At 53.5% G+C, this 26,935-nt stretch overlaps 1 protein-coding gene and 1 long non-coding RNA gene across 3 annotated transcripts in view; both read left to right on the forward strand.

Annotated features, from left to right (window-relative positions):
* Positions 1-26,935, forward strand: part of LOC127033702 (uncharacterized) — a 332,515-nt gene that overhangs the window by 235,485 nt on the left and 70,095 nt on the right. The window lies entirely within an intron of this gene.
* ESAM (endothelial cell adhesion molecule) overlaps positions 5,924-26,935 on the forward strand; it is an 89,336-nt gene continuing 68,324 nt past the window's right edge. Inside the window, exon 1 of one of the 2 annotated variants that reach the window (XM_050921677.1) lies at positions 5,924-6,021. In XM_050921677.1, the coding sequence (XP_050777634.1) occupies positions 5,937-6,021 (85 nt within the window). In that variant the 5' untranslated portion in view covers positions 5,924-5,936. Of the gene's footprint in view, positions 6,022-26,067; positions 26,719-26,935 lie in introns of those variants that run through there. The other variant, XM_050921680.1, reaches the window with a different exon arrangement.

The following is a 26,935-nucleotide window of genomic DNA, read 5'->3' on the forward strand; positions in this document are numbered from 1 at the left end:
CAGCTCAAGTTTTAGGGGTATATAGTAAAAGTCATGCACAGGGTACAGGTCATGAATTTTTGTTTACTGCCCATGACCTGTTCATGACTTTCATTAAAAATACCTGTGACTAAAATGTAACCTTAAACATAAGTACATAGATGGAAATTGAAAGAGGGCACAGCTATCCCCTGTACATGGTATTGTACACCAACCAGCTAAGCCCCCTGTGTGGACAGGGTCTCAGTCAAGGACCCTGGACAGAGGAGTGCTGAGTTGCCATCAGGCCAGGGCTGGGGGAGTGTAATGATGCTGGTTCTGGCGAGACCCTATGCAGAGTTCCAGGTCAGGACAAATTGCTTAAAACGGCCATTACAGCCCAAGGCTGGAGTTTTTCCACCTTTAAGGTAAACCAAACCAGCCAGCCAGAGAGAGCTGTGGTTTTGCCCCACTGGCTAACCACAAGTCACACAAGAATTCCCTTAGACACTCAAGTTTCTCAGTATCACCATCAATGCCACTCGTTATGGGGACAAATGTTATGAAAACCAATAACCTAATAAAAGAGAACGGTTCTCCCAATCCCAAAGGACCAAGCCCCAGACCCAGGTCAATATACAAATCAGATCTTATCCACAAATCACACTCTTACCAGTCTTTTAGAATCTAAAGGTTTATGAATAAAGGGGAAAAGATATAGATGAGAGCTAGAATTGGTTAAATGGAATCAATTACATACAGTAATGGCAAAGTTCTTGGTTCAGGCTTGTAGCAGTGATAGAATAAACTGCAGGTTCCAATCAAGTCTCTAGAGTACATCCCCAGCTGGATGGGTCATAAGTCCTTTGTATAGAGCTTCCGTTTGTAGCAAAGTCCCTCCAGAGGTAAGAAGCAGGATTGAAGACAAGATGGAGATGAGGCATCAGCCTTTTATAGTCTTTTCCAGGTGTAAGAACACCTCTTTGTTCTTAATGTGGAAAATTACAGCAAAATGGAGTCTCGAGTCACATGGGCAAGTCCCTGCATGCTTTGCTGAGTTACAAGGCGGATCTGCCTTCTCTCCATGGGTCAGTTGTGTAGCTGATGGTCCTTAATGGGCCATCAGGCAGGCTAGGCAGAGCTGACGCCAACTTCTCTGGGGTGTCACCCATAGCATAGCAGAAGTTTGCAATACAGACAGTGTAGAACTGATATTCATAACTTCAGCTACAAAAATGATACACGTACAGATAGCATAACCATAACCAGCAACCCATTGCCTTGTCTTAGACACCCTATTTGACCCCTGTATACAAGGTTTTTTTGCCACTACAGGACTTTGGTTGCAACAATGATCTATACGATCCCAGTTCATGTCAATAACATCACAGGGAGCCTGAGGTGGAAGGGATATAGGTCCCCCCTTCCCTTCACGATCAGAGTCAGAGGGGTCCTTGGAGGGGTGGATGACAGAAGTGGCTTCAGGACTCCAGATTCTGTGTCAGTTGCTGGGAAGGGCCAGTAGATGGATTTCCTGCCAATGATGCTGCTGACTGTTGCTGAGAGGGGGAAGCATGGTGCAAGAATGTGCTTATCGCCATAACCCCTGCCCCATCTTACGTGGCAAGATGAACCACTGACTGCAAAGCTCTGCCCGCTGCGTCCAGCCTGTGCGGTTCCTGCAAAGACAGGAAGGCAGGTCCCGCTCCTGGTATTGTATCCACACTTGCAAACCTTTGTGCCTGTGTGGAGTCTGACTGAAATCAACAGAGTGTGCCTGTGTGACTCCAAGTGCAGGATCAGGCCCCAAAGGAGACCACCTGGGAAGGAGCAACCCAGAGAGCTGAGTGGGATCATGCTGCACTCCTCACCATTGCTGGTGATATAAAGAAAAACACACTGGGTGTGGGGGAGGAAGGAAGCCTGCCTGCATCTGGAGCTCCCATTTTCCATGATTCCACAGCCTGGATCTTGCCACTTCATATTTTTTAAAAAGTGCACTTCTAATCCTCGTGTGTCTATAGAGTAACTGGTGTGATTGAGTGTAACCAGTGCTGGAGTCTGAGGCAGCCTGAAACGATAGCTGGGAGAGGTATGTGGACATACCAGTTCAGCTCATTAGGGAGACAAGGTGGGGGAGGTGACATCTTTTACTGGACCAACTTCTGTTGGTGAGAGAGAGGCTTTCGAACTACACAGAGCTCTTCTTCAGGGTGGAACAGATTATTTAGCATAAATTAGCACCTATTGTAAGGGACCATTCAAGGCAGAGGGCCCTGTTGATATCTCTGCAGTCATAAGAGAATCTGATCCACCTTGCAGTTTGGAGTACCTGTCCCAGCCTTGAAGAAGAGCTCTGTGGAGTTTGAAAACTTCTCTCCCCAACAGAAGTGGGTTCAATAAAAGATATTACCTCATCCACCTAGTCTTTCTAATATCCGGGGACCAACATGGCTACAACTCCACTCCACGCAGTTGAGATCACTGAATTGTAACTTCTGGATCAAGGCGTGTTTCTGCTTTGGCTGCAGCTGAAGGAGTTACATAGATGCAGAATGTGTAACGTCTCCACTGGGGATCAGGGACTTGATTTTGCTTTTTCATGCTAAAGTTTGGTGTTTATGAGATAGGCAGATCCCCGGGTGCTGGATAGGTCAGTGTTAAGGGGGAGCTGTGCCAAACTCTGAAGTGCTCGTAGGTCCTGCCTGGAGGCATTGCAGAAGCATGAAGCTTTGTTCTGTCTGGCCCTGTTTATCTGTTTCCCCTTCTCTGTGCTGTTAAGTTTACTCAAGGTGGTTTTGGTTTTGTTTTTAATTTAGAGTAAAACTTGCCAGACTGAGAACACAGCTCCAAGCAGTGGGTCTGCAAATGAGGTGGGAATGCGAGGCTGGTGTGAAGAGAGCTGCTCGCACCTTGGAGCTTCTACACTCTGTGTCAGTTACTAAGGAGAAATCACATGCACAGCAACTCCAGGTGGGATGGGCAAACATTGGAGCCCTTTGTGGAAGCCTCCCCCTCAGGAACATAGGACTGGAATGGATCTCCTGGCTCCTCAAGTCCAGCCCCGTCACACAGTTCTCTTCCTAAATTTACCAAGCACCATCTTAAAACTATCTAGGTTGTTTGCCCAGGACTGAGAGTCATCTTGTTACCCCCTGCCTCCAGCGTGCTTCTATATAACACACGGCACTTGTAATGAAACAAATGGAGGGTTAGTTAAGGAAAGACAGAGATTCCACTAGAATCATAGAACATCAGGGTTGGAAGGGACCTCAGGAGGTCATCTAGTCCTACCCCCTGCTCAAAGCAGGATCAACATCAACTGAATCATCCCAGTCAGGGCTTTGTCAGGCCAGGCCTTAAAAACCTTGATGGAAGGAGACAAGTGTGTGATGGAAACAAATGGCTACAATACAAAACAAAATCATAAAATGTGAACTAGGATGGAGACTTATTAACAGTTCCTTTTCCTAGCTTAAAAAAGAGGTTTTGCCCCAAAGTTCAGTATGTGGCAGAGCTGGCTGGCTTCACGGGAACCAGGATCCAATCTTCCATGAAACAGCCCTTCACAGCACGATGTCTCCATTCCTCAGTGCCTCCTGGCAGCCCTTCTTTGCACCTGTTCCAGGTTGGATTCATCTTTCTTGAACATGGGTGACCAGAACTGTGCATGCTGTTCCAGCTGAGGTCCCCCTGCCTGGTACAAGGCCAGCAGGCTCAAGAACCCTTGATCTGCCAGTGCCTGAAGGCTACTGACTATTGACACTGATCCTACAGTGAGATCTCACGAGGTGTTTGTGGCAGGACCAGGGCCTAGGCCCGCTAGTGGGGAGTAAATTGCTCCTCTCCAGAGAGGGACAGGGAGAGGCTTGACCATTTGGGATGGCAAAGGGCTAGGGGCAGCTGATGTGGGTGAAAGAGAAGGGACAGTTGTGGTGGGGGGGAGGGGAGTTAATGTTTTACACACACCCCCTCCCAGTCCTGTAAGTAACAAAGCACAGGCCTGCCACCCCCAGCTCCTTGCTGTACCCCTGCTGCCCGGGGTTGTATTCTGGGGGGCAGGCTTTCCCTAGAAGAGCAGCTATCAGCCAGGATGGGAAAGCTAAGCCCCTGAGCCAGTGTGGCTGGGGCTGAGGGGGTTACCTTATAGCCAGCATGCTGCAGCAGGTACATTATTAGGGCCAGTGGTGCTGAGGGCTTAGCAGGGAGTCAGTGTGCCAGGCCCTGCACCCACACGAAGACCCCTCTGCCCTGAAGAGCTCCCCTCCCCCGAGGAAGTGGGGAGGGTGGGTGGAAAGTTGTTCTCTGCATTTTGCAGCTGGACCTAGCGATGTCGGGAGCCAGGGACTGGCCGAGGGGAATAGAGCCTGGCTTGATCGGAGACCTAACCCTGGGGCTCCCCCTCAGCCTTGTGTCAGATGGGGGGTGGGGGTGGAAGCCAGCAGCCCCATGGGGCAAAGCCAGGAGCTTATCGAGCAGGCTCCGGCTCCTGGCCCCTGCTGGCTGGGCAGTGCCAGAGCGGAGACCCCTCTGGCGCCTGGATCAGCGCCCCCCCCCCCCCCCCCCCCCGCTCCATAGGCTCTCCCGGGACACCGGACCAACCCCTCCGGGGCCGGGATCAGCGCCCCCCCCCCCCGCCCCATAGGCTCTCCCGGGACACCGGACCAACCCCTCCAGCGCTGGGATCAGCGCTCCCCCCGCCCCATAGGCTCTCCCGGGACACCGGACCAACCCCTCCGGCGCTGGGATCAGCGCTCCCCCCGCCCCATAGGCTCTCCCGGGACACCGGACCAACCCTTCCAGCGCCGGGATCAGCGCTCCCCGCCCCATAGGCTCTCCTGGGACACCGGACCAACCCCTCCAGCGCTGGGATCAGCGCTCCCCGCCCCATAGGCTCTCCCGGGACACCGGACCAACCCCTCCGGCGCTGGGATCAGCGCTCCCCCCTCCCCATCGGCTCTCCCGGGACACCGGACCAACCCTTCCAGCGCCGGGATCAGCGCTCCCCGCCCCATAGGCTCTCCCGGGACACCGGACCAACCCCTCCAGCGCTGGGATCAGCGCTCCCCGCCCCATAGGCTCTCCCGGGACACCGGACCAACCCCTCCGGCGCCGGGATCAGCGCCCCCCCCCCCACCCCCCGCATAGGATCTCCCGGGACACCGGACCAACCCCTCCGGGGCCGGGATCAGCGCCCCCCCCCCCGCCCCATAGGCTCTCCCGGGACACCGGACCAACCCCTCCGGCGCTGGGATCAGCGCTCCCCCCGCCCCATAGGCTCTCCCGGGACACCGGACCAACCCTTCCAGCGCCGGGATCAGCGCTCCCCGCCCCATAGGCTCTCCCGGGACACCGGACCAACCCCTCCGGCGCCGGGATCAGCGCCCCCCCCCACCCCCCGCATAGGATCTCCCGGGACACCGGACCAACCCTTCCAGCGCCGGGATCAGCGCTCCCCCGCCCCCTAATCGGCTCTCCCGGGACACCGGACCAACCCTTCCAGCGCCGGGATCAGCGCTCCCCGCCCCATAGGCTCTCCCGGGACACCGGACCAACCCCTCCAGAGCCGGGATCAGCGCCCCCCCCCCGCCCCATAGGCTCTCCCGGGACACCGGACCAACCCCTCCAGCGCCGGGATCAGCGCTCCCCGCCCCCCATCGGCTCTCCCGGGACACCGGACCAACCCCTCCAGCGCCGGGATCAGCGCCCCCCCCCGCCCCATAGGCTCTCCCGGGACACCGGACCAACCCTTCCAGCGCCGGGATCAGCGCTTCCCCCCCTCTCCTGGGACACCGGCCCAACCCCTCCCTGCCCGCGCCTGGGGAGCCGCCCCTCCCACCTGATCGGCTTGCCCCGCCCCGCCCACCACCTGCTGGGGCCGCCCCACCTGGGCAACGGGCCCCTCCCCCGACTCCTCCTCCTCCTCCCCCCAGCCGGGGCTGCGCTCCGGCACCTGCCCCGCTCGGCTCTGCTGCGGGATGAGCGCGGCGCTGCAGCCGCCTGTGCCGGGAGCCGGCGGGATGGAGCCGCTGCCGCTGGCCCTGGGGCTGGCCGCGCTGCTGGGTGAGTGAGCCGGGCCGGGCACGGGGGCGCAGCGGGGAGAGCCCGGGGGTGCCTGGACTGTGCCCCGGGGCAGGGATCGGAGCAGACCCGGGCGGCGGAGGGGGAGAGGAGCAGGTGCGGGGAGCGGGACTCAGCCGCCGGCCCCCAGATCGGGGGGCTCCGCGCCTCCGGGAGTGTCTCGGTGCAGCGCCCGGAGCCTGGCAATCGGCCCGGCGCTTCTGCCTCCTCCGTGCACGGGCTGGCTGCGGCCGCCGCCCCGCTCCGGGCTGGGGTCACCGCTCCCCACCCACCGGCCCCCGCATCGGCCCGGGCAGAACCGACCCGTTGCACCAGTTTCCAGCCCCTGGCGCTGAGCGCAGCCTCTCCCCCGGGGCGGCTGGAGGCGCTTCCCCAGGCTCCGAGCCAGCCGCGGAGGGACCCGGGCCCCCTGGGCAGGTCTGCCTGGCCCTGCTGCTGTGGGGAGCTGGGTTTGTGCCCGGAGGAGCCAGCCCTAGACACTGCAGCTCTGGGCCAGCCTGGGCGCCCTCTAGTCTCATGGCCCCAGACGCTTCAGCCTAAGGGCAAAAACCATGCTGGCAACAGTGGTGGGATAATGCAGCGCCTCCCTGCCCCCAGGCTGGCAGCGTTGGGGGGGGGGGGTTTGTGCCCTGAAACAGGACAGTGGGTGTCTCTGGCGTTTTAAACAGCTGGTCTCAAGGTAGCTGTGGATGTTCTGCTTGCCTGGGCAGGAGAACTGAAAATACATGGGGTAAGGGAAGGGCTGGTTAGCCAAGCTGCTTCCTTACAGAGCATAACTCGTGTGCACAGCATAGCCAGTCCTTACCACCCACTGCCCCGGCGAAGGTTAAACACGCTACCCATGTGCACCGCACACAAGAAGTACAGTGGCTTTTGACCCCTACCTGGGTCAAACTGAGACCAGCTTTCATCAAACACTCCCAAGCGTTCCTCTGCACAGGCTGTCGAGTTCAGCTTTCTGCTCCCAGCTGGGTGTCAAACTTTTTTTTATGTAAGTCTCCCTTGTTTGCAAAGCAGTGAGTGTGCATCATCCCTCTTTGTTCTCTGAATGGGATTTGCTCAAACTTTCCAAACAGAAAGTCACCTTTATGGAAAGAGACCGAGCCCCAGAAATATCAACCAGAAAGAACAATGTTTTGGAAAGTTACAAGCAACTGAAAACAGGGTTTGAATGAGAACCATTAGGGAACCTTAACTGTAGTAGTTCTTGAGACCTTCCCTGAATGATAGATTGATTCCAAGCACTGTTAGAATCATAGATTATCAGGATTGGAAGGGACCTCAGAAGATCATCTAGTCCAACCCCCTGCTCAAAGCAGGACCAATCCCCAAATGACCCCCTCAAGGATTGAGCTCACAACCCTGGGTTTAGCAGGCCAATGTTCAAACCACTAAGCTATCCCTCTCCCCCTCTGACCTCCTGTATTGCTCAGGCCACAGAAATTCACCCTGGGATTCCTGCATCAAGCCTGTTAAGTCCTGTCTCATTTAGTGTGGGGTTCGGTGTGCTCTGTAGCTGGTGTATTTCTAAGGTCCTGTCATGGAGTTATCAAAATGCTTTTCTGTGACAAGGACTCTGGGTTTGGCTGCCAAAGCAGCCTTGGTCTTCCAAATCAGTCTGCTTAGGCGGCTGTCACAAACAAGCGTGTTAGAGTTGGAAGAATGTGCTGCCTTCTAGGCTCGGTCTACGCTAGAAAATTGCAATGGTTTAACCACGTCAGTCAGGGGTATGAAAAAGCCACCGCCCTGCACAGCGTAGTGAAGCTGTCCTAAGTCCCTGTGTGGACAGTGCAACGTTGCCGGACAAGGGATTATGTATGGTGACAGGAGACCCTCGCCCATCAGCACAGGAAGCTCATTGACATAGGAACCAGACATTGAAGCGCTGCAGCTGCTGTCGTGTTTTAAGCATAGACAAGCCCCTAGTCTGCCCGGGGAGCCCACAGCAGCTTTGCAGTGAGTGCTCCTGGATATATCTTATTGCTGGCGATCACAGGCAGACAGAGGCCATGTCCGCACTACAAACGTACATCCACCTAAGTTACGTCAGCATGCAGCCGCTGCGGTTATTACATTGTTGGTGCATGTACGCACTAGACTCCTGGTGTCGGTGGTGCACGTCCTCACCAGGAGCGCTTGCATCCGTGCAGAGTGCAGTGCGCTTTACTGACATCGATGTGAGCTTGTCAGGCATGATGCTCGCGTCTTTAAGACACAAGGCTGTTCAGGAACCTGCAAGCAGGGACATTCTTTCCAGATTGGTGACTTGCCTTTGGGAATGTTGAAATGCTAATAGTGATCATGGGAGAGCCAGCCTATCCCTTGCTCCCCTGGTTCATGGAGCCGTACACTGGCCACTTCGACAGCACCAAGGAACAATTCAGATACAGGTTCAGCAGGTGCAGAATGACAGTCGAATGTGCCTTTGAGTATTTGATGGGTTGCTGCCCATGGGCGGCAGGTATCAGAGGCAGGGGGAGGCTGTGCCTCCCCAAACAGCCTAGCATGGCCACGCCCATGCTCTGCCCCCAGGCCAGGCCCTCTCCTGTGGTTCCCAGTGCTCTCCCCTGGCTGGCCTGGGCTGGCTGGCCTCCCTCCTGCTCCCACAGGGACTTAAGGCAGCTGGTGCTGGGGCCACACTGCCTATAGCACTGGGGCTCGGGATGGCCTGGCTGCCTGGAGCACCGGGGCTGGGGGCGCAACTGCCCAGCGCTCCTGGGCTGGCCCCCAGCACACCAAAGCTGGCCACTGCTTCCGGGGTCGCGGTGAGGGTGCTCTGGGCTACTGCAGGGGAGAGGGGCAAAAGGGAAGGCCGAGCTGAACAGGAGGGGCAAGGGGCTAGCCTCCTCCAACAGCCGGGTCACTGACCACCCATGTTGCTGGTGGTGTTTACTTACAAGCTTGGACTTCAGTGAGAAAAATATCCCAGTGGTTATAGCTGTCTGCCGTGTTCTGCATAATATCTGTGAAGCTAAGGGGGAAACGTTTCCCCTGGGGTGGAGGTGGCGTGGCTGTCTGCTAGATGTGAACAGCCAGATACAAGGGCTATTAGAAGAGCTCAGCGTGAAGCTATATGGCTCAGGGAGGCTTTGAAGGACCATTTTAATATTGAGCCAGAGTAGTGTGTGTGTGTTGCTGCAGGGGGGGTCTACCTGACCCTGTTGATTTGCAGCCCAGTATGAATCTTGTAGTGAGTGCTGCGTATGTAGGACTATAACATTGTCAATGCACCTATTAACAATGTCTGTGGCTGATGTTATGGGTTCTGTGGCAAAGTGAAGGAACGGGAAGTTGGTGAGTGTCAGACCTGCTCAGCATCAGGCCACACGTGTGAACTAATAAAGGTTAATTTTGTTCCAAAAATATAATTTTATTATGTAACATGAACCAGGAAATTTAAAAAAGACAAATCTTAATCAAGGAAGGGAACAGAACTTTTGAAGGGGAAAGAACACTCATTCCCATTTCAGGTACACACAAACCAACCGTGGCTTTCACGGGTCAGTGTGTGTGACACTGTGAATGTCTTTAATGTCTCCCACGGTGGAGTGGCAACAGTAGTGCATTGACCCCTGCTGCCACCTGGAATACTGGGGGCAGAGAGTTATAGGGAGGTCCCAACATTGAATTCTCAGTGGGCTGCAGATGGGGGCGAGCATGGGATTGTTGAACCTGCAACTCTGCCAGAGTCCACAGCATCTCAGTTTGCTGTCTGAGAAGCGCGAGCACCTCCTGCTGCACATTTCTCTCCACTCCGTCCTTCTCCAGGCTGTCTGCAGTGATGATCCTCCAGGCCCTGTGATCCTTCTCTGATGCAGCATTGGCTAGCACGATCTCCTGGAACATGTCATCCCAAGTCCTCTTCCTCCTCTTCTTTCAGCACCACGTCATTTGTTGGCCTCCTGTTACGCCTGCTGCGGCTCCTTGGGTTTCATGCAGTGCTGCTATGGGCCCCTGTTGTAGCCCTTCTCCTGCCTCCACCAAGCAATCTGCTCGTAGATGTTTCTGTGGCTGGGTCAGAGCTGTACTTGCACAGCCTTTTCTCCACACAGGCCCAGGAGATCCAATATCTTCCGTCTGCTCCTGGCAGGAGCGCGTCTGCAGCGTGTAGCTAGCATGGTCAGCTGGGCGGTTACGCTCAATGGTGGAGAAGTGCTAGGTGCTCACCACACTAGGCAACCAAGATAAGGAATTTCAAAAATTCACAGGGCTTTAATGGGGAGGGCAGTGGAGTTCACAAGGGTGACCAGAGTGGTCACTGCGAGGCATTGTGGGACAGTAACAGCCAATGTAAGTAACGCAGTGTCTACGCTATCACTGTGGCGACCGAACTACATTGACTGTGACTCTCCACTGTTCTTGGTGCTGATGTTAAGTCAGCGTAGTAGGGCGCTTACATCTGTGGGAGCCAAATGTAAGTGTAGACACATGCACAGCTAGGTTGACTTAAACTGCCTTGTGTCGACCTAACCATATAGTGTAGGACCAGGCCACTCAGAGGCTGCAGTGGTTGATGCTGTTTCTGCTGTGCCACTTTTTACTATGCGTTGTTTTTTACTGTTGTGGTTCCCACAACCCTTCCTTACCTGAACTGTTCTCTTGTCTTGATCTAATTTATGGAAATCTGCTGCCTGTAGCATGTGGTTAATCTGTGTGTAGGGCACCGTGTAAGTGTGTATGGGCCTTTAGAAATGATTTGTGATGATATAGCTTATAGAGTCAGGGACAGCGCTAATCCTGTTAAAAATGCTACCCTACGGATTCCGAGCCTTGAATTGCTGAAATCACCGCGAGCCGGGAAAGGAAAATCATTTTCAGTAACTGAAAAGCACTGGTGCTAATTGTGAAATAACTGCGCACACATCTGTAATGATCACAGCGTTGGCAATGTGAGCTCGCTGGGGAAACGTGTCCCGCAAGTCTGTCACTTTCCTTCATTTGGCACGATTAGTGAAATCTGTGCAGGTACTGGAATGGGTTTTCTGTCTAGTATAAATAGGTAGGTTCTCGGACAGTCCTGCCTCCTGCTGGCTTCTTTCCTTCACCCCTTCGACACCAGGCCTGTCCCACCAGCTCTCTAGTGTTCTAGGGCCTGAGAGGCAGGCTATGTCCTGGACCCAGGCTGATGATTGGTTGTCATAATCTTTCCAGTAACGGTCTGGACCATTGCAATGCTATGACTGTAAAACAGGCGCCAGGCTTCTGATTCTGGGGTGGGTATGCAGTGTAACCATCCAATGAAGTTAACGCCATGTGACTGGCCTGTGGTAACTGATGCTGGGCTCCCCTACTCTAGCTATAGCAGGAAGGACCTTTCTGAGCCTCTCTGGCACTGGAGGGGGTGCTTTGCTCTCCGGAAGGGACTGAACTGCCCCCAGCCGCCTGGCTAGATACATTGTTGCAATATGGGAGAATTGAGAAACTCCTCCTGAAATCCAGCTAGAATCATAGAATATCAGGGTTGGAAGGGACCTCAGGAGGTCATCTAGTCCAACCCCCTGCTCAGAGCAGGACCAATCACCAGATTTTTACCCCAGTTCCCCAAATGGCCCCTTGAAGGGTTTAACTCACAACCCTGGGTTTAGCAGGCCAATGCTCATACCACTGAGCTATCACTTCTCCCCAGGCTGTGGAGTCGTCCCCCCCCTCCCCCCGCAAAGGAAGTGGCAGTAGCTTAGGACATTAAAAAGACACTGCTGTAAGGAACACGCCTGCACGGGGCCCTGGGGAATGGGAGTGACTGTCTATTTCCAGCTCGAATTTCCATGATCCAGTTGTAACGCTCTGAGGCATGGCCAGAGCTGTCGCACAAAGAGAGTGTAAAGTTCCATAGTTACAAGGTTTAACCCGGGGGTGGGTTGGGGTGGGGTTGTGACAAAGCAGACTCCATAGCCCTCCGTGGGTTGGGGGGTCTAAAATTCCAATGAGTCGTCTCCCTGGCAGAGTCTGATCCAAACTTTCTAGCAAAGGGGCAAGACCCGCCCGAGTTATTTCTGGACCCATCCTGCAGCTAGCACTGCGCTAGGGACAGAAGCTGGCAGGTGCATCATCAATGCCCTGGGTTTTCAGCTTCAAATACGTCTCTCTAAATGACTCTGAAAAGCCTTTTTCAGTCATCTCAAATGTACACGCAGTCAGATCCCAGGGACACCCAGGCCCTCTCCAGAGGCTGCTGTTTCTTCCAAAAGCCCCTCTCTTCATGGTCTTGTTTGCAAATTGAAGTCAATTACCTGGAAACCAGATTGACACTGGTTGTAGCACCCGCAGGGCCTGAGATGGGGGCTAGGCAGTGCATTATATCTGCTGTGTATCTGTGCTTAACTGGAGCCTAAATTCACAGAATCACAGAATATCAGGGTTGGAAGGGACCTCAGGAGGTATCTAGTCCAACCCCCTGCTCAAAGCAGGACCAGTCCCCAGACAGATTTTTACCCACCCCAATATAAAAATATTGCGCTAAACCAGCATCTTGTGCAATGAATGCCAAGCACAAAGTCATTCCCCGCTCCGCCCCTACCCGTGCCTGGGGTGCTAGGTGCAGGACCAGCTTCAGGGTTTTTACCGCCCCAAGTAGCAAAAAGAGAGAGAAAAAAAAAAGCCGCGATTGCGATCTGCAGCTCTACTGCTTCAGTCTTCGGCAGCAATTCGGCGGCTGGTCCTTCACTCTGAGAGGGAGTGCGGGACCCACCACTGAAGACTTGGATGTGCCACCCCTCACTGTTGGCCGCGCCGAGCAGCTGCTTGCTGGGCTGGTGCCTGGAGCCGGCCCTGGCTAGGTGCCGTAATAACAAGGGACAGACCATCACCAGCATTCCTGCAGACTTGCGAATGCTGATTCAAAAGCCTGGTCTATAGAAATATATTTTCATTTGTCTTTTACATTTCCTGGAATGGAAAAAGATTGTGAATTCATCCATCTGCAAAGGGGGAGGGACCAACGCCAAAACGGAGTAAGGGAAACAGGCGTCTCTTCTGAAGCTGGCCTGCCTGAGAACTTAGATTCCAGATGAAATAGTCTCTGTACTTCACCAATTTTCTTGTTAGGGAAATACCAGGAGTACTCAACAACCGAATTAAACTTTGTGTCAAACTAATTGTCCCTTTCTTCCGTTCAGCGCAGGAAGAGTTAACGCAAGTCAGCCAACTTCTATCTGGAGTAGAGAAGTCACATTTTTCATGAATTTTACTCTCTTGAGTATAAAGCGCCTTCTGCCCCAGGGTCGTGAGAAATGCAGTGGGGGACTTTCTCAACATGCACTGCTCCTAAGGCCAGCTCCTCATATCTCTTCATTTATAAATAGTCACTGCCCACAAACAGCCTAACTTTCTACGCCCCTGCGTCAGGGAAGGGAGGTTCCTGGTAGTGAATGTTCCTTTTCTTAAAGGCTAATATTGGGGTCCTTTCCAGCAAAATATTACTTCGGCCTCCTTCAAAGTCCCTTTTTTTGGATTTTTCCCCACTTCGGTCTCCTGTGACGCTTGCTTCTGAGCTGTGCGTGTGTACCAGCAAGGGTCCATCATGCGCTTGTCTTTCGGTTTAATTTCTGTCTCGGTTTCACATCACGTAATCATCTTAATCCTATAGAGCCAGGTCATCAAAAGAAATCCGTCTTCATCCTTTAATTCCCAAATGTTTAATAGCTTATAGGGTGGAAATCTGATTGGGAGAGTGCAGTCCGGAATTAGGAAGCATCTCAGAATGTGCAAAGTCTCATTTCTGTGACCTTTCCAGTTTTACGGGGTGAGGGTTTTGTCGGACCTTGAAATATCCCACCTGGTCTCAGGACCGGAAATCCAAAGCATGATGTCCCAGTTTAAATCTTGGAGGAGGCTTGCTCCTACCATTCAGCCAGACGGGGTCAGAGCTGGTTTGTTAACTAATCCTAGTTTCACTTGCAACCAGATGATACGCCCAGTGTGATACGTTATATAATCCGCACACACGCGTCGGTGCAGTTCATCTTGTGGATACTGGGAACTAACCTGGCTGAACACTGAACAGCATTGATCGCTGTTGCACTGGCCACTCAAACCTGGACCCTGTCAAGCAGGAGTCAATACTGTCAGGCTGTAAGGAAGCTAATGTCCCTGGCTTTTATTTCATTCTGCTTAACTTGGTAGCTCGTGCACGTTGTCTTTGAGGCTGTTTCTGGCTCTGCAGAGGAGAAGCACTTTGCCCTGGGCTCCTGAGATCCTCCCTATTTACCAGAGCATCGGTGGCAGCGTGTGATGCCAGGGGCCATAGCTGCAGCCTGGGGCTATGCTGCGTTCTGGGTTTACACGTCTTCTTTCGCTGTCTTTTTCAAATCTGCCTGCCTGCCCTGGCAGGCAAATACCTATTCCCACTGGCTGGTGGCATCTGCCCTCTGTGCCCCACTACAGCTGCCGTGTCAGTAGCTAGAGCATGTGCCTTTCCTCTGGGCGTGTCACAGCTTTTGCGAGCCAGGGGTCCTCAGTGCTGGGAGCCTGGACACCTCTGCTGAGGGAGGGGGGAGTGACACTCTTGTCTGAAATGCCAATTGCTGCCTGGGGCTCCGTCTGACTTGCCCCGCATGCTCACCCCAGGCCAGCTGCAAACTCTGCCACACACCCAGACCCTGAGTGGGGTTTGCCCTGCGATGGCACCTCATGCCCCTGGCGGCTGCTGCGGCACTGAGGGCAGGGAGGGTGACTTCTCCATTCTCAGCACTCGCCCAGGCAGCTTGCAGGGATGGGAGAGGGGGTAGGCTCCCTAGAGCCCCTGCTCCCTGCATTCTCTTCCTCCCTGTTTGACTCTCGAGGGCCTCACAGCCACTCTGCGCCTGGATGAGTTTGTGTCTGTGCACTGGGACTAGGTCCTCCGTCCTACTGAAACATGTGGGGCCCTGGAAACCTACTTGCTGTCAGTGTATGTGGTTATCAGCTGATCTCTGTGCATATGACCCCAGGGCACAAGGAAGGCAGGAGGCTGAGGTTTTTGGAGACCTGGTGGTGAGAAGTCTAACCACAGAGAGTTCAGTCTTAATTCTAGCTTCTGCTGTGGCATTTAGTGCAGCCCCTCCTCTTGTATGTGTGTCCTAGAGCAATGGCCATAGCTTCTCTCTGTGCTGTGTGACAGAACTGGCCCTGGCCCAGAGACGTTGAGAATAGTGCAAGTGTGACAGCTGCCACATTGGGGACTGAACCAGGGACCTCCCGAGCTGAAAGAATGAGCCTCTCCAGCTTTATTTAAAGAGCCAGGCTCTGTAGCTGCAGCACTCGCATCCCGTGTGGATTGGGATGGGGGCGGGGAGGGGGGAGACGCACAACACCGGCTGACCAACAAGGTACCATGAACCACCCAGGGGCTGACAGATGTCTGGAGTTCTGGTCATGTCTGTAATTCTGACTGTTAAGAAAAATAAACCCAGCAGACTGAGACTGAACAGAATCTAGCCAGTGTTAATTGCTGTAACGACTCTGCAATCCAGTCCAATCCCAACAAAGCAAATGCACGCCGCGGGCAAGGGAGGCCCCTGGGGTGAGTGCCTGGGGAGGCAGGAGACCAAGCTGTGCATCGTTTGTATAGACCTGAACTTTCCAATGTGTTCGGTGATTTGGGGGCTCCAATTTGAAACCCCTGAAAGGGGCCTGATGTGCAGAGCGTGGGTGCTCAGCACTTCTGGAAAATCAAGTCCCAGCAAGGTGTAGAATTGGACTCTCAGAATCGCTGCTCACTTGAAAACTTGGGCCATTTGCCTCTTGTGGATAGAGTCAAGTGATATAGCGGTGGAGATTCCCCCTCTGTCTGCACTGCTTACAGTTCAGGCCACGGATGCCCTGTATTGCCATGCACTAATATTGGGTAAATCCGTATCTGTGTGTTCTGTTATTTTGGTTGGATTAGTCCTGGCTGAATCCAGCAGGGATCGGAGTTGGCCATCCAGGATGGTACCGGCACTGCAGCTGGTCTGAGAGACGGATCTCAGCAGGGCTTTGCCTGCAGGAAGCCCCCAGCTGCGGCCTGAGGCCTCCCGCTCCACAGGCATGTCTGCTGCAGAATGCATAGGTGACACTGCCTCTACTGACCTTGCTGCCCCTCCTGGGGGTACCCTGGTTCCAGGCCCTCCGAGGGAGGGCAGAAAGGTCTTGCCCCCAGGAGCCCTGCTCAGGCAGCTTGGAGGCCAGGGGCCAGAAGAACCATGGCTGGGAAGGAAGGGTTTGAGGCAAGGCAGAGTGGGATGGGGATTTCTCCTCCCCCTGGCTGTAGGTGAATCTGAACTGGGCACTGCAGGTGGAGTTGGTGCCTGGTAAAAAGTATCTGGGGCTCCCAGCAACGGTAGCTGAGTGGGGGAAAAGGTGCTGCAGCTGGGAATCTCCTGTCCTCTACAGGCAGATCTGTCTCCCTGTCAGGCCCCGCTTCCCTTCAGGGGAGAGGAGGAGACTCCCTGCAGAGAGAAATGGGCAGAGCCTTGGTATTAGGAGCTCCTGGGTGCTGAGCACTTGTGAAAATCTGGTGGGACTCTCTGGACCCCATCTATGCAATGGGAGCGATGGCTCTTCCCCCTCTGCAGCTCGGCTGCGTCTGTTTAGAGTGCAAGTGCCCAGCCTGGTCCCCTGGCAGGGTCTCCATGTGCTGCTGTAGGTCCCAATAGTACAATGAAAGGGGCATGTGCTGAATCCATGAAGGGTACAGCGCTAGATCGGCTCGAGGTGCAGAGAAGGTACCTGTCTGCTGTCTGTCTGTCCAGCCTTCACTGAAAGTTTCCCATGGGCCATGCAGATGCTTAACTTCCCTGGGTAGGCAAACCCCACGACTCAATTCAGACTGAGGTAGTGTGTGCATTTAAAGCAGAATTCCTTGTGGACGCTCTCATTCCAGGAGAGCATCCACACAGGGACGTCATCAGGAATAACTCCCCCAGCAACAAGCCCCACCCCTCTGGGTCTGGAGTACAAATCGCACCAGAGAGCAAGGGCCGGGCCTGCCTGGTGTTCTGACTACCTTGAGTTCACTGGAGTCAGCAGTCCAAAGTGTGCTCTGCTGCGCCTCGGACATAATTCACGCTGTGAACTTTTAAAAGCTGTGTTAGTTTATATGGGCATAAGCAAATTGTAACGGTTGAAGGGTCTGTCATAGCTGGTAGCTGTGAGCCCACAGCTGGACCAGGGTCACCTTCCCTTTTGGGGGACACAGGAGTGTCTGGCCCAGAGGGGACCCAGAGTGGGAAGCCCAGATGAAAGATGAGGAGGGGCTGGAGAGTCCGTCCACCTTTTGTAGGGTGGATCTTTCCCTGGCGGAGGGTGAAAAGTCTGCATTTAAAATGCCAGACCCCTGTCCTGTGGATCAGGTTTTAAGGGAAAATGGGGTCAGATCTCCTGGAGCAGGAGGGGGGGGGTGTCCATCCAGCTGACCTATTGGAAACAGAAAATGGGGTGTCCAAAGGGGTCCAAAGCACTCCTTTGAAAGACGTTCTTGCTACACTTGTAAGGGATAAAACTGTCTCTTCAAGGCAGGAGGAAGAAAAACGTTACCTTATTGCACAAGTGTGTGGGGTCCAGCCCAGAGCAGTTCCAGAGGGAGGGGCCGAGGACAGGCATGGTTGCAGTACACCCTTTCCTGGCAAAAGACTCAAACACATGCCTGAATTAGAAGCCTTCCCCAAAGAGGCAGAAGAATCTGCATCAGAGAGCACAGAGAACTGGGAAAATGGCAATAGACACTAAACAAGCCAAATGGAGTGAACAAAGCCTGTCCACCCTAGATTTGTTAACCTTCTGTCTTTTGCTAATTAATCTATGGGATAAAATAAAGGAGTTAATACTAGTGGTAAACCCTTTAAAGATGTGGGACATAACAATTTCTTCCACAAATCAGGTGTACATGCTAGGGATGGTGACAAGACAGTCCCACAAGCGTGTTACTTTTCAGCCTTTACCTGTAAACAGACTGGAAGCTTGGCACAGCAGCAAAAACATAACAGGCCCATGCTACTGTGTAGAGGGGGAAAATGAGGCACGCCGCTGTCACAGAGTCCCCAGGCGATGCTCTGGAACTGCTCCTCACAAAGGCAGTCAGGACTTTGGGGAGCCTCCTCACCCTTGGAGCAGACTGTCTTCAGGGCAAGAAGCTCACACGGCTTCACCTCCTGGGTCTCTCCTTGGAGCATTCAGCATCCTCTGCCCCTCTGTGCGCTTCCCACAGCGAGCCTGCCCTGCACCCCCACTTTGCAGTCAGACGTGACTCTCAGTCAGCCAGTAAAACAGAGGTTTATTTAATGACAGGAACATGGTCTAAAACAGAGCTTGTAGGTACCACGAACCGGAGCCCTCGGCCGGGTCCAATTCTGGGGGACAGTGAGCCAGACCCCCACGTCTGCCCTCACTCCTCATCCCCAGCCAGCTCCAGCCTCCAAACCCTTCCAGCCACTCCTCCTCTGCTCAGTTCCTTTTCCGGGCCAGGAGGTCACCTGACCTCTTTGTCTCCAACACCTTCAGTTGGCACCTTTGCAGAGAAGGGGCCCAGGCCATCAGTCGCTAGAAGACAGTGTCAGGCATTTAGGTGCACTGGCCCTTTGCTCTGTAGCAATCACACACCCTTATTCCACCACCTAGGTACTTAAGAACTGCATAGGGTACACTGAGGCACCAACACAATATTCGGAGAAAACATTAAGAATATTCCCAGTTCATCACAACCGCCTCATGGCATTGATGGCTAAATGCCAAGACACCGATTTTTTTAACAGTTATTACTGTGTGCATTCTGTTAGCAGTACTACACCCCAACCTGTTTACAGGCACCCAGGGACCAGGAACCCCACGACTTGCTAGAACACTTATGAATGATACCATGTGATTTAAAGGTACTGAATGGAAGTATGACCAAAGACAAACAGGGGTTTTACATGTACTGCCTCCATCATGGACAGTGTCCAAGTTTCTGGCAGTAAGTTCCGAAGGAGGGTGTGATGGTGCCACCCATAAGGCTTTATGGAAATATGCTTGTGTGTGTGTGTAACTAGAATGTGTTTTATGCTGCATATGCCATGTAACATATCTCTGTAAAGGTCATGATCTACTGAATCTGTTCATCCTATTTGTATGCGTGTATCGTTTTTGTATTCGAAGTTATGACTATTGGCTGCATACTTTTTTGATTCTAAGAAGGCTGTAGGGAGGCAGTTGGCCAGCTTCCTCAGAAAAGACTATTTCAGTAAGTGTCCCATCAAGAAACACCTAAGCCAACAGTGAACTTGGAGACACCAGTCCACACCTGGGCTGTCCCAGGAATGTGGCCTGGCTGGTAAGGAACTCAGTCAGCATGGACATGTGACTTGCCCAGGTGACTCCAAAGCTCCATTTTGTAGCTGGACTTTGCATAGGAATGAGAAGGGGGTCTCTATCCACAGGAGAGTCTATTTAAGCCCCTGGGAGACCCCTCCATTTTGTCTTCAGCTGGCTAAAGAGAGAGCCTCCCCACCCACAAGGATACCTGAAAGAAACTGGAACAAAGGACAGTAACTGCAAGGGGTGTGAGTGATTACTGGCCCAGACTAAAAGGAGATTAGTCTGTAAAAGGGAGCATTCTGGAACTGGGGAGGATCTATCTGTATTCAGTTTCTTACTGTATTAGACATAGACTTGCGTGTTTTGTTTTATTTTGGTTGGTAATTCACTTCGTTCTGTCTGTTACTACTTGGAACCACATAAATCCTACTTTCTGTATTTAATGAAATCACTTTTTACTTATTAATTAACCCAGAGTATATAGTAATACCTGGGGGCCAGGGGAACAGCTGTGCATATCTCTCTATCGGTGTTATAAAAGGCGAACAATTTGAGTTTACCTTGTGTAAGCTTTATACAGGGTAAAACGGATTTTTTTGGGTTTTAGACCTATTGCGTGTTGGGCATCTGAGTGTTAAAAACAAGAACATTTCTGTGAGCTGCTTTCAGTCCAGTCTGCAGCTTTGGGGCAAGTGATTCAGACCCTGTGTCTGTGTTGGAGCGGAGGGGGGTGTCTGGCTCAGCAAGACAGGGTGCTGGGGTCCCAAAAAGAGTGCAGGGAAAGCAGGGGCAGAAGTAGTCTTGGCACATCAGTTGGCAGCTCCCAAGAGGGGTTCTGTGAGCTAACCCATCACACAAATATCCCCGGCAAAGAGCTGCTGGAGGTCCCCTACAGGCAGCATCACTAGCCCCCAGGGTTCAGACATTGAGTAAGCTCCTCAAAATCACAAGGCTTCAGAAATAACCCTTGAGCTCTGCTTGTCTCTGTGTTGAAGCCTTTAGGGTCGTTCACACTTTAAAATTTTCTCTGCAACCATGATATTCCTGTTTGATTAAGGAAAACCAAGAGTCTCTCCTAATCCCCTGACTCCAGAAGCTGGGGCTCCAAGGAAAAGGCCAGATGCGGCGAGGCTTCTGATGAAATGGGGAGAGCTGCTGGTGCTGTGGCTGCTGCTGCCCTGCTAATTTGGCTGTGTCTGCAATGACCCCTGTTGCTGACACTGTGAAACTGAAACTCTGACCCCTTCCCAGCAGTGACAGGAAGAGGACTTTAAACCAGCAGATGGGCTGGGATGTGAGCAAGGTCAGTGACTCGTCTGGGACATGCAACTCCTGAGGCCGGATGTGAATCCACCCTGGGTTCTCACCGGGCCCCCAGCCCTCAGCAGATAGTGCAGCTAGGGGCTGTGCTGGCAGAGTCCAAGCCTGGACAGTCAGCTCTGCTACTCCCCTTCCAGCCCAGCACTTACAGCTATGGTCAGCCACAGGGAAGGGGAGAGTCAATTATTGTCCCCCATCCTGGGAGAAAATAACGCGGTCCTCTGCAGAAAGAGAACCACAAGGCTTATCTAGCCTAACCCCCTGCCCATGGATGGAGTACGCCCATCTTTCCAGGCCCCCTCTGAAGCCTCACAGCCCATCTGCTGGTTTAAAGTCCTCTTCCTAGCACTGTCACTGCTGGGAAGGGGTCAGAGTTTCAGTTTCACAGTATCAGCAACAGGGGTCATTGCAGACACAGCCAAATCAGCAGGGCAGCAGCAGCCACAGCACCAGCAGCTCTCCCCATTTCATTAGGAGCCTCGCCACATCTGGCCTTTTCCTTGGAGCCCCAGCTTCTGCAGTCAGGGGATTAGGAGAGACTCTTGGCTTTCCTTAATCAAATAGGAATATCATGGTTGCAGAGAAAAGTTTGAAGTGTGAATGACCCTAAAGGCTTCAACACAGAGACAAGCAGCGCTCAAGGGTTATTTCTGAAGCCTTGTGATTTTGAGGAGTTTACTCAATGTCTGAACCCTTGGGACTAGTGATGCTGCCTGTAGGGGACCTGTCTGGGGATTGGGAGGGGCAGGGCTGATGGCAGGAGAGAGGTTGCCCCGGGGAGGTATTTCACAGAAAGGAGAGGTTGGCTAGAAGGGAGTGGGAATCTCCAGAACGAAGGAGGTGGAATAGTACAGCTAGTATCCAGGGCTATTCCTCCTGTCCTGAGAGATTTAATAATGCTTCATCCTATTTAAATAGCCAGATGTGCCTCCTAGTTAGTGACTGGGTCTATTTCTACCAATACCTCGTCAGTACAGTGCTAGGCCTGTGTTACTTGAGACTTTGTATATCACTAAGCTCATTTAGACTGTAAAGTCTTTGGAGCAGACATCATCTCACTGTTGTTTGTACAGCCCCTAGCACAGTGTGGCGCTGTGTTCTGTCGGGGCTTCTACCCACTACTGTGATACAATACTCTGGAGCTGGGCACACTACAGCCGTAGTGCAAAATTGTATGAGAACTAGCATGTGAGCTGTACTGTGTGCGCATGCTCACAAGGGGTGGAATTAAGGCTGAATACTGGTAAGAGCTGGATGAAACTTTGTTATAGTGTGTGAACGAGACCATTGCTAAGGGGCCACACCTAAAACAAACCTTCAAAGCCTGCCCAGAAACTAGCACCGGGTGGGCGGAGAGTTGGGCTGGGTATTGTGCTCCAAGGAGACTAGACAAAAGAGAACTGGGAGGGGTAGCTCAGTGGTTTGAGCACTGGCCTGCTAAACCCATGGTGTGAGTTCAATCCTTGAGGGGGCCACTTAGGGAACTGGGGTAAAAATCTGTCTGGGGATTGGTCCTGCTTTGAGCAGGGGGTGGGACTAGATGACCTCCTGAGGTTCCTTCCAACCGTGATATTCTATGATTCTGCAAACACAGGCCATGTCTACATCTAAAATTTTGCAGCGCTGGTTGTTACAGCTGTATTAGTACAGCTGTATAGGGCCAGCGCTGCAGAGTGGCCACACTTACAGCAACCAGCGCTGCAAGTGGTGTTAGATGTGGCCACACTACAGCGCTGTTGGGCGGCTTCAAGGGGGGTTCGGGGAACGCGAGAGCAAACCGCGGTGAAGCTGGTCTCCTTTCCCGGTTTGCTCTCTCGTTCTCCGAACCCCGAGCAAGCAGGTCTCCTTCCCTGCAGTTTGCAGGGTGGTTCGGGGAACGCGAGAGCAAACCGCGGCGAAGCTGGTCTCCTTTCCCGGTTTGCTCTCGCGTTCCGGAACCACCCTGCAAACCGCAGGGAAGAAGACCTGCTTGTTCGGGGAACGCGAGAGCAAACCGCGGCGAAGCTGGTCTCCTTTCCCGGTTTGCTCTCGCGTTCCCGAACCACCCAGCAAACCGCGGGGAAGGAGACCTGCTTGCTCGGGGTTCGGGGAACGCGAGAGCAAACCGAGAAAGGAGACCAGCTTCGCCGCGGTTTGCTCTCGCGTTCCCGGAACCACCCAGCAAACCGCGGGGAAGGAGACCTGCTTGTTCGGGGGTTCGGGGAACGAGAGAGCAAACCGGGAAAGGAGACCAGCTTCGCCGCGGTTTGCTCTCGCGTTCCCCGAACCCCCGAGCAAGCAGGTCTCCTTCCCTGCGGTTTGCAGGGTGGTTCGGGGAACGCGAGAGCAAACCGCGGCGAAGCTGGTCTCCTTTCCCGGTTTGCTCTCGCGTTCCCGAACCACCCAGCAAACCGCGGGGAAGGAGACCTGCTTGCTCGGGGGTTCGGGGAACGCGAGAGCAAACCGGGGAAGGAGACCAGCTTCGCCGCGGTTTGCTCTCGCGTTTCCCGGAACCACCCTGCAAACCGCAGGGAAGGAGACCTGCTTGTTAGGGGAACGCGAGAGCAAACCGCGGCGAAGCTGGTCTCCTTCCCCGGTTTGCTCTCGCGTTCCCGGAACCACCCAGCAAACCTCAGGGAAGGAGACCAGCTTGATTACCAGAGGCTTCCTCAGGTATGCTGGGATACCTGCTTATTCCACGGAGGTCAAGAAAAGCGCTGGTAAGTGTCTATACTTGATTACCAGCGCTGGATCACCAGCGCTGGATCCTCTACACCCGAGACAAAACGGGAGTACGGCCAGCGCTGCAAACAGGGAGTTGCAGCGCTGGTGGTGCCCTGCAGATGTGTACACCTCCTAAGTTGCAGCGCTGTAACCCCCTCACCAGCGCTGCAACTTTCTGATGTAGACAAGCCCACAGAGAGGGAGAGGCAAGAAAGCCGAGCAGGAGCCTGGGAACACAGGGCAGAACAAGCCAGAGAGCTCTTGGCTCTGGTGTCAGCTCAAGAGTCTTGGGGCTGGAGCTAAGAAATGGGTCCTCTTGTTACTTCTTTATTTGGAGACACAGGACTTTGTACGTTCCTTGTAAATAAACAAGCTTGCATAAGAGAAAATACCACACTCTATTGGTTTCTCCCACCAATGGGAACATTCAGGGCCTTGAACTTCAATTAGCTGCCTGTTTCACAAAGGGGCCAACAATTGGAATGTTTAATACTGCATTTCCTGGCTTTTGAGTGGCTAACGTTCCATTCAAGTCTCTCTCGGCCTGGATTTAATAAAGGTTTTTCCAGCATATCAGAAGCAGGCGTGGAGGTGAGGGATTCTTCGCAGATGTGGCTGTGTCAGGTGGCTGGAGCTCTGAGGGGGGCGTGATAGCTCAGTGGTTTGAGCCTGCTAAAAACCCACGGTTGTGAGTTCAATCCTTGAGGGGGATCTGGGGCAAAAATCAGCACTTGGTCCTGCTAGTGAAGGCAGGGGGCTGGACTTGATGACCTTTCAAAGTCCCTTCCAGTTCTAGGAGATAGGTATATCTCCTATTATTATTTCTCAAGACTTCGGTTGGTTTTTGTTAGATGTGCAAACCCTGGTGGTGAAGCGTGAGCGGCAGCATGGGAGTTCTTTGTTTGTCGCTGCTTCCTGCCCTGCGCCGGCCTGCAAACGTGATGCTGTAGCCAGTAGAGCGAGTCTCTAGGATTTCCCTCCTGGCTCTTCGGCCAGAGGGTCTGCCCTCTGGCCGAAGAGGGCACCACCACAGACCTAGATGAAGGGCTGGGGACTCCCTGTGGAATTGGTGGGGCTGCAAAGCATTTCTTAACCTACATCCGTGGAACGCCCTGTACTCTCAGTGAGGCTAGGGGGAGCTGGGCTCAGCAGAGTGGGGCTGCCGTCCTGGGAACTGCTCTGCTCCCCAAGTTCCTCTTTCACTCAAGCGTAGTGGGAAGCCCACCAGAAAGATAAGGAGGGTGAGATGGGGAGGAGAGGCAGGCTGGGGGAGTGGAGGGAACTCAGGAGAGTTGGGGCACATGAGCTATGGGAGCAGAGAAGGCTGTGACTGTTGGGAGGGGACCCAGGGCCTGGGCTCTCTCAGGATAGCAGGTGTTTTTTGCATTGCTGTTTGAGCAGATAGATCTTGGAACTAGGCCTGCTCTTTCTGAAGTCTTCGGCAAAACTCCTATTGCCTTCGCTTGGAGCAGGGTTGGCCCCTAGGAGTCCATGGAGAAGGAAAAAATCCTCCTGTGCCCATTGTGCGGCTATCTCCAGCATGCAAAGCTACTCCTGAACACCAGTGTTCAGCCCGGATAGCGTTGGGAACCCGCCATGCACAGGTGCGAACGGCAGGAGGGGATTGCAACCTTCTGGTTCTGGAGCTGCTAAATCCCACACTGGGTATTGTTCCTGGCTTTTCTGTGAAACCAGGATGGCTAAAAACTTACACTTTGTTAAAAACAAAAACCAAGAGTCTTTCATCATCCCCTGACTCCAGGAGCTGGGGCTTGGGGAAACCCTTGGCTGTTGTGAGACATGGCACCACTGAAAGGCAAGGGAGACTCTCTTGACAAGTAGCTCACATTTTAGGGCTATCCCTCTTTGAAATAGAGAGCGAGAACAATCTTCAGCAGCTGATCTGGCCCCTTTAACACAGAGGCAGTTTGGGGACTTGCAGTCTGCTTCCTCTTGTGAAGGATAAAGTGTCCATATGGTCGCAAGGAAAAACAAAGTGAGATCAGGGTGGTCAACTGAGGCTAATGCGAGGCTAAAGTCATCTTACTGTGTCAGGAGAGGGGCAGTGTCCGGGCAGCACCTGTTCCTGCTTTCAGGGAGAGCTGTTTCCCCAATGTTCCTATGGAGCCCAGCAAGGTGCCCACAGTAGCTGTGGTTGAGGTGCCCGGCTGGCTAGCTCTGCAATCCTGCCTGGATTTATTCTGGATGCTGAAATGAGTTTTTAGAGACTCTAATATCCTTAACAACAGAACCTCTGCTAAAATCCCAGTGCTCAGAAAGGCACAACACAGCTGGGGAACGGCATGTGACCTGCTTGGCAGCTGCCTCCTCCAAAGAAATCATTAATCCTGTGTACCTGCTTCCCACTACCAATGTAATGAGAAATGCTGGGGTCAGAGGGGAGGGGACAATGGGGCTGAGGGGCAGGTGCATTTGGGCCCCTCCATGTAAGATCAGAAATTCGGGGGGCAACTGTTGTTTAAAGAGAAAGTGTTTTCCCATCTGGAAGATGGGGCTGAGGCAGGAAATTCCCTTATCTGGCCAGGTGCTTAGAGCTCATACATCTGGATAAAGCCGTGCTGCTCTTGAGCACATCAGCCCAAAGACCATGCAGGTGGTGAGAGAATTAGCTGTGCTGGCGGTAGCTGAGGCTGCTCATATTTGCCCACTAATTCTGCCTCTGACTGTGGTTGTTTACAGCAGCAGGGTGGAGCAGGTTTCCAATGGGTTTGATAATGTTTTGCACTGGCTGCCTTCCTGCGTCCGTCCTAGATCCCTCTGAGCCGGAAGGGGCGCCGGTGGCTCAGCAGTTCCTGCCCTCTCCCCTGGAATTGTGGCAGGGCTGAGTTTTCGTTCTCCCTCAACCAGGCGAGTTCAGCTGGGTGATTTACAGCCCCCGGGATGTGCTGTGCCCCCGCCCCAAAGCTCAGCGTGTGAGCAGTTGGATCAGACCCTGGGAGCGGAAATCATATTGGACAGGGCAAAGCTCTGGTCGGGAAGTGCTCTGGGCAAGCCAGGGGGTACTCCATGTACATCATGTCGCAAATCAGGCCTGCATCTTAGCTCAACCTTCACCAGCTAATAGCCTGTTCCTGCAGGCCAGCCCAGCTGCCTGGGGACCTGGGTCTGGGTCTCGCCACCTATTGTCGTGTCCTGTGCCAATGCACCAGCAACGCCAAAGCTCCATGGTTGCAGGGCCAGGGCTCAGCTTTTCTCAGATGCCTCAAACTCTTTCCTGGGCTCCCCCATCTAGCGAGTCCCCTCCTTCCCACCTGGGGAGGGGGTGATCAATCCAGGGCAGTGATGTGATGCTGTGGGTCAGAGGCCTTGGAGCAATCGCTGTACGCAGGCTTTTGCCATCATGTCACTAGTACTTCAGCATCCCCAACCTTGCTGAGAAACAAGCAGGTAATTCTGGCTCTTTGAGGGTGGGAGGCTGCCTTTCCCCAGCCCTACCCACCGGAGTCCTCCAGGAAGAGCAATGGGACACACTCCAGTGTCCTGCCCAGTGTAGGACTGGTCTCTGAGCTTTGGTCTCCAGAGTTTGGCTGTTGTTTAATGTCGAGCAGTGAAGGGTCATCAATTCCCTGCTGGGTTTCCCAGAGCTTCCCCGGTACCTACCCTA

This window comes from Gopherus flavomarginatus, chromosome 13, assembly GCF_025201925.1.
Source record: "Gopherus flavomarginatus isolate rGopFla2 chromosome 13, rGopFla2.mat.asm, whole genome shotgun sequence".
Taxonomy (NCBI): domain Eukaryota; kingdom Metazoa; phylum Chordata; order Testudines; family Testudinidae; genus Gopherus; species Gopherus flavomarginatus.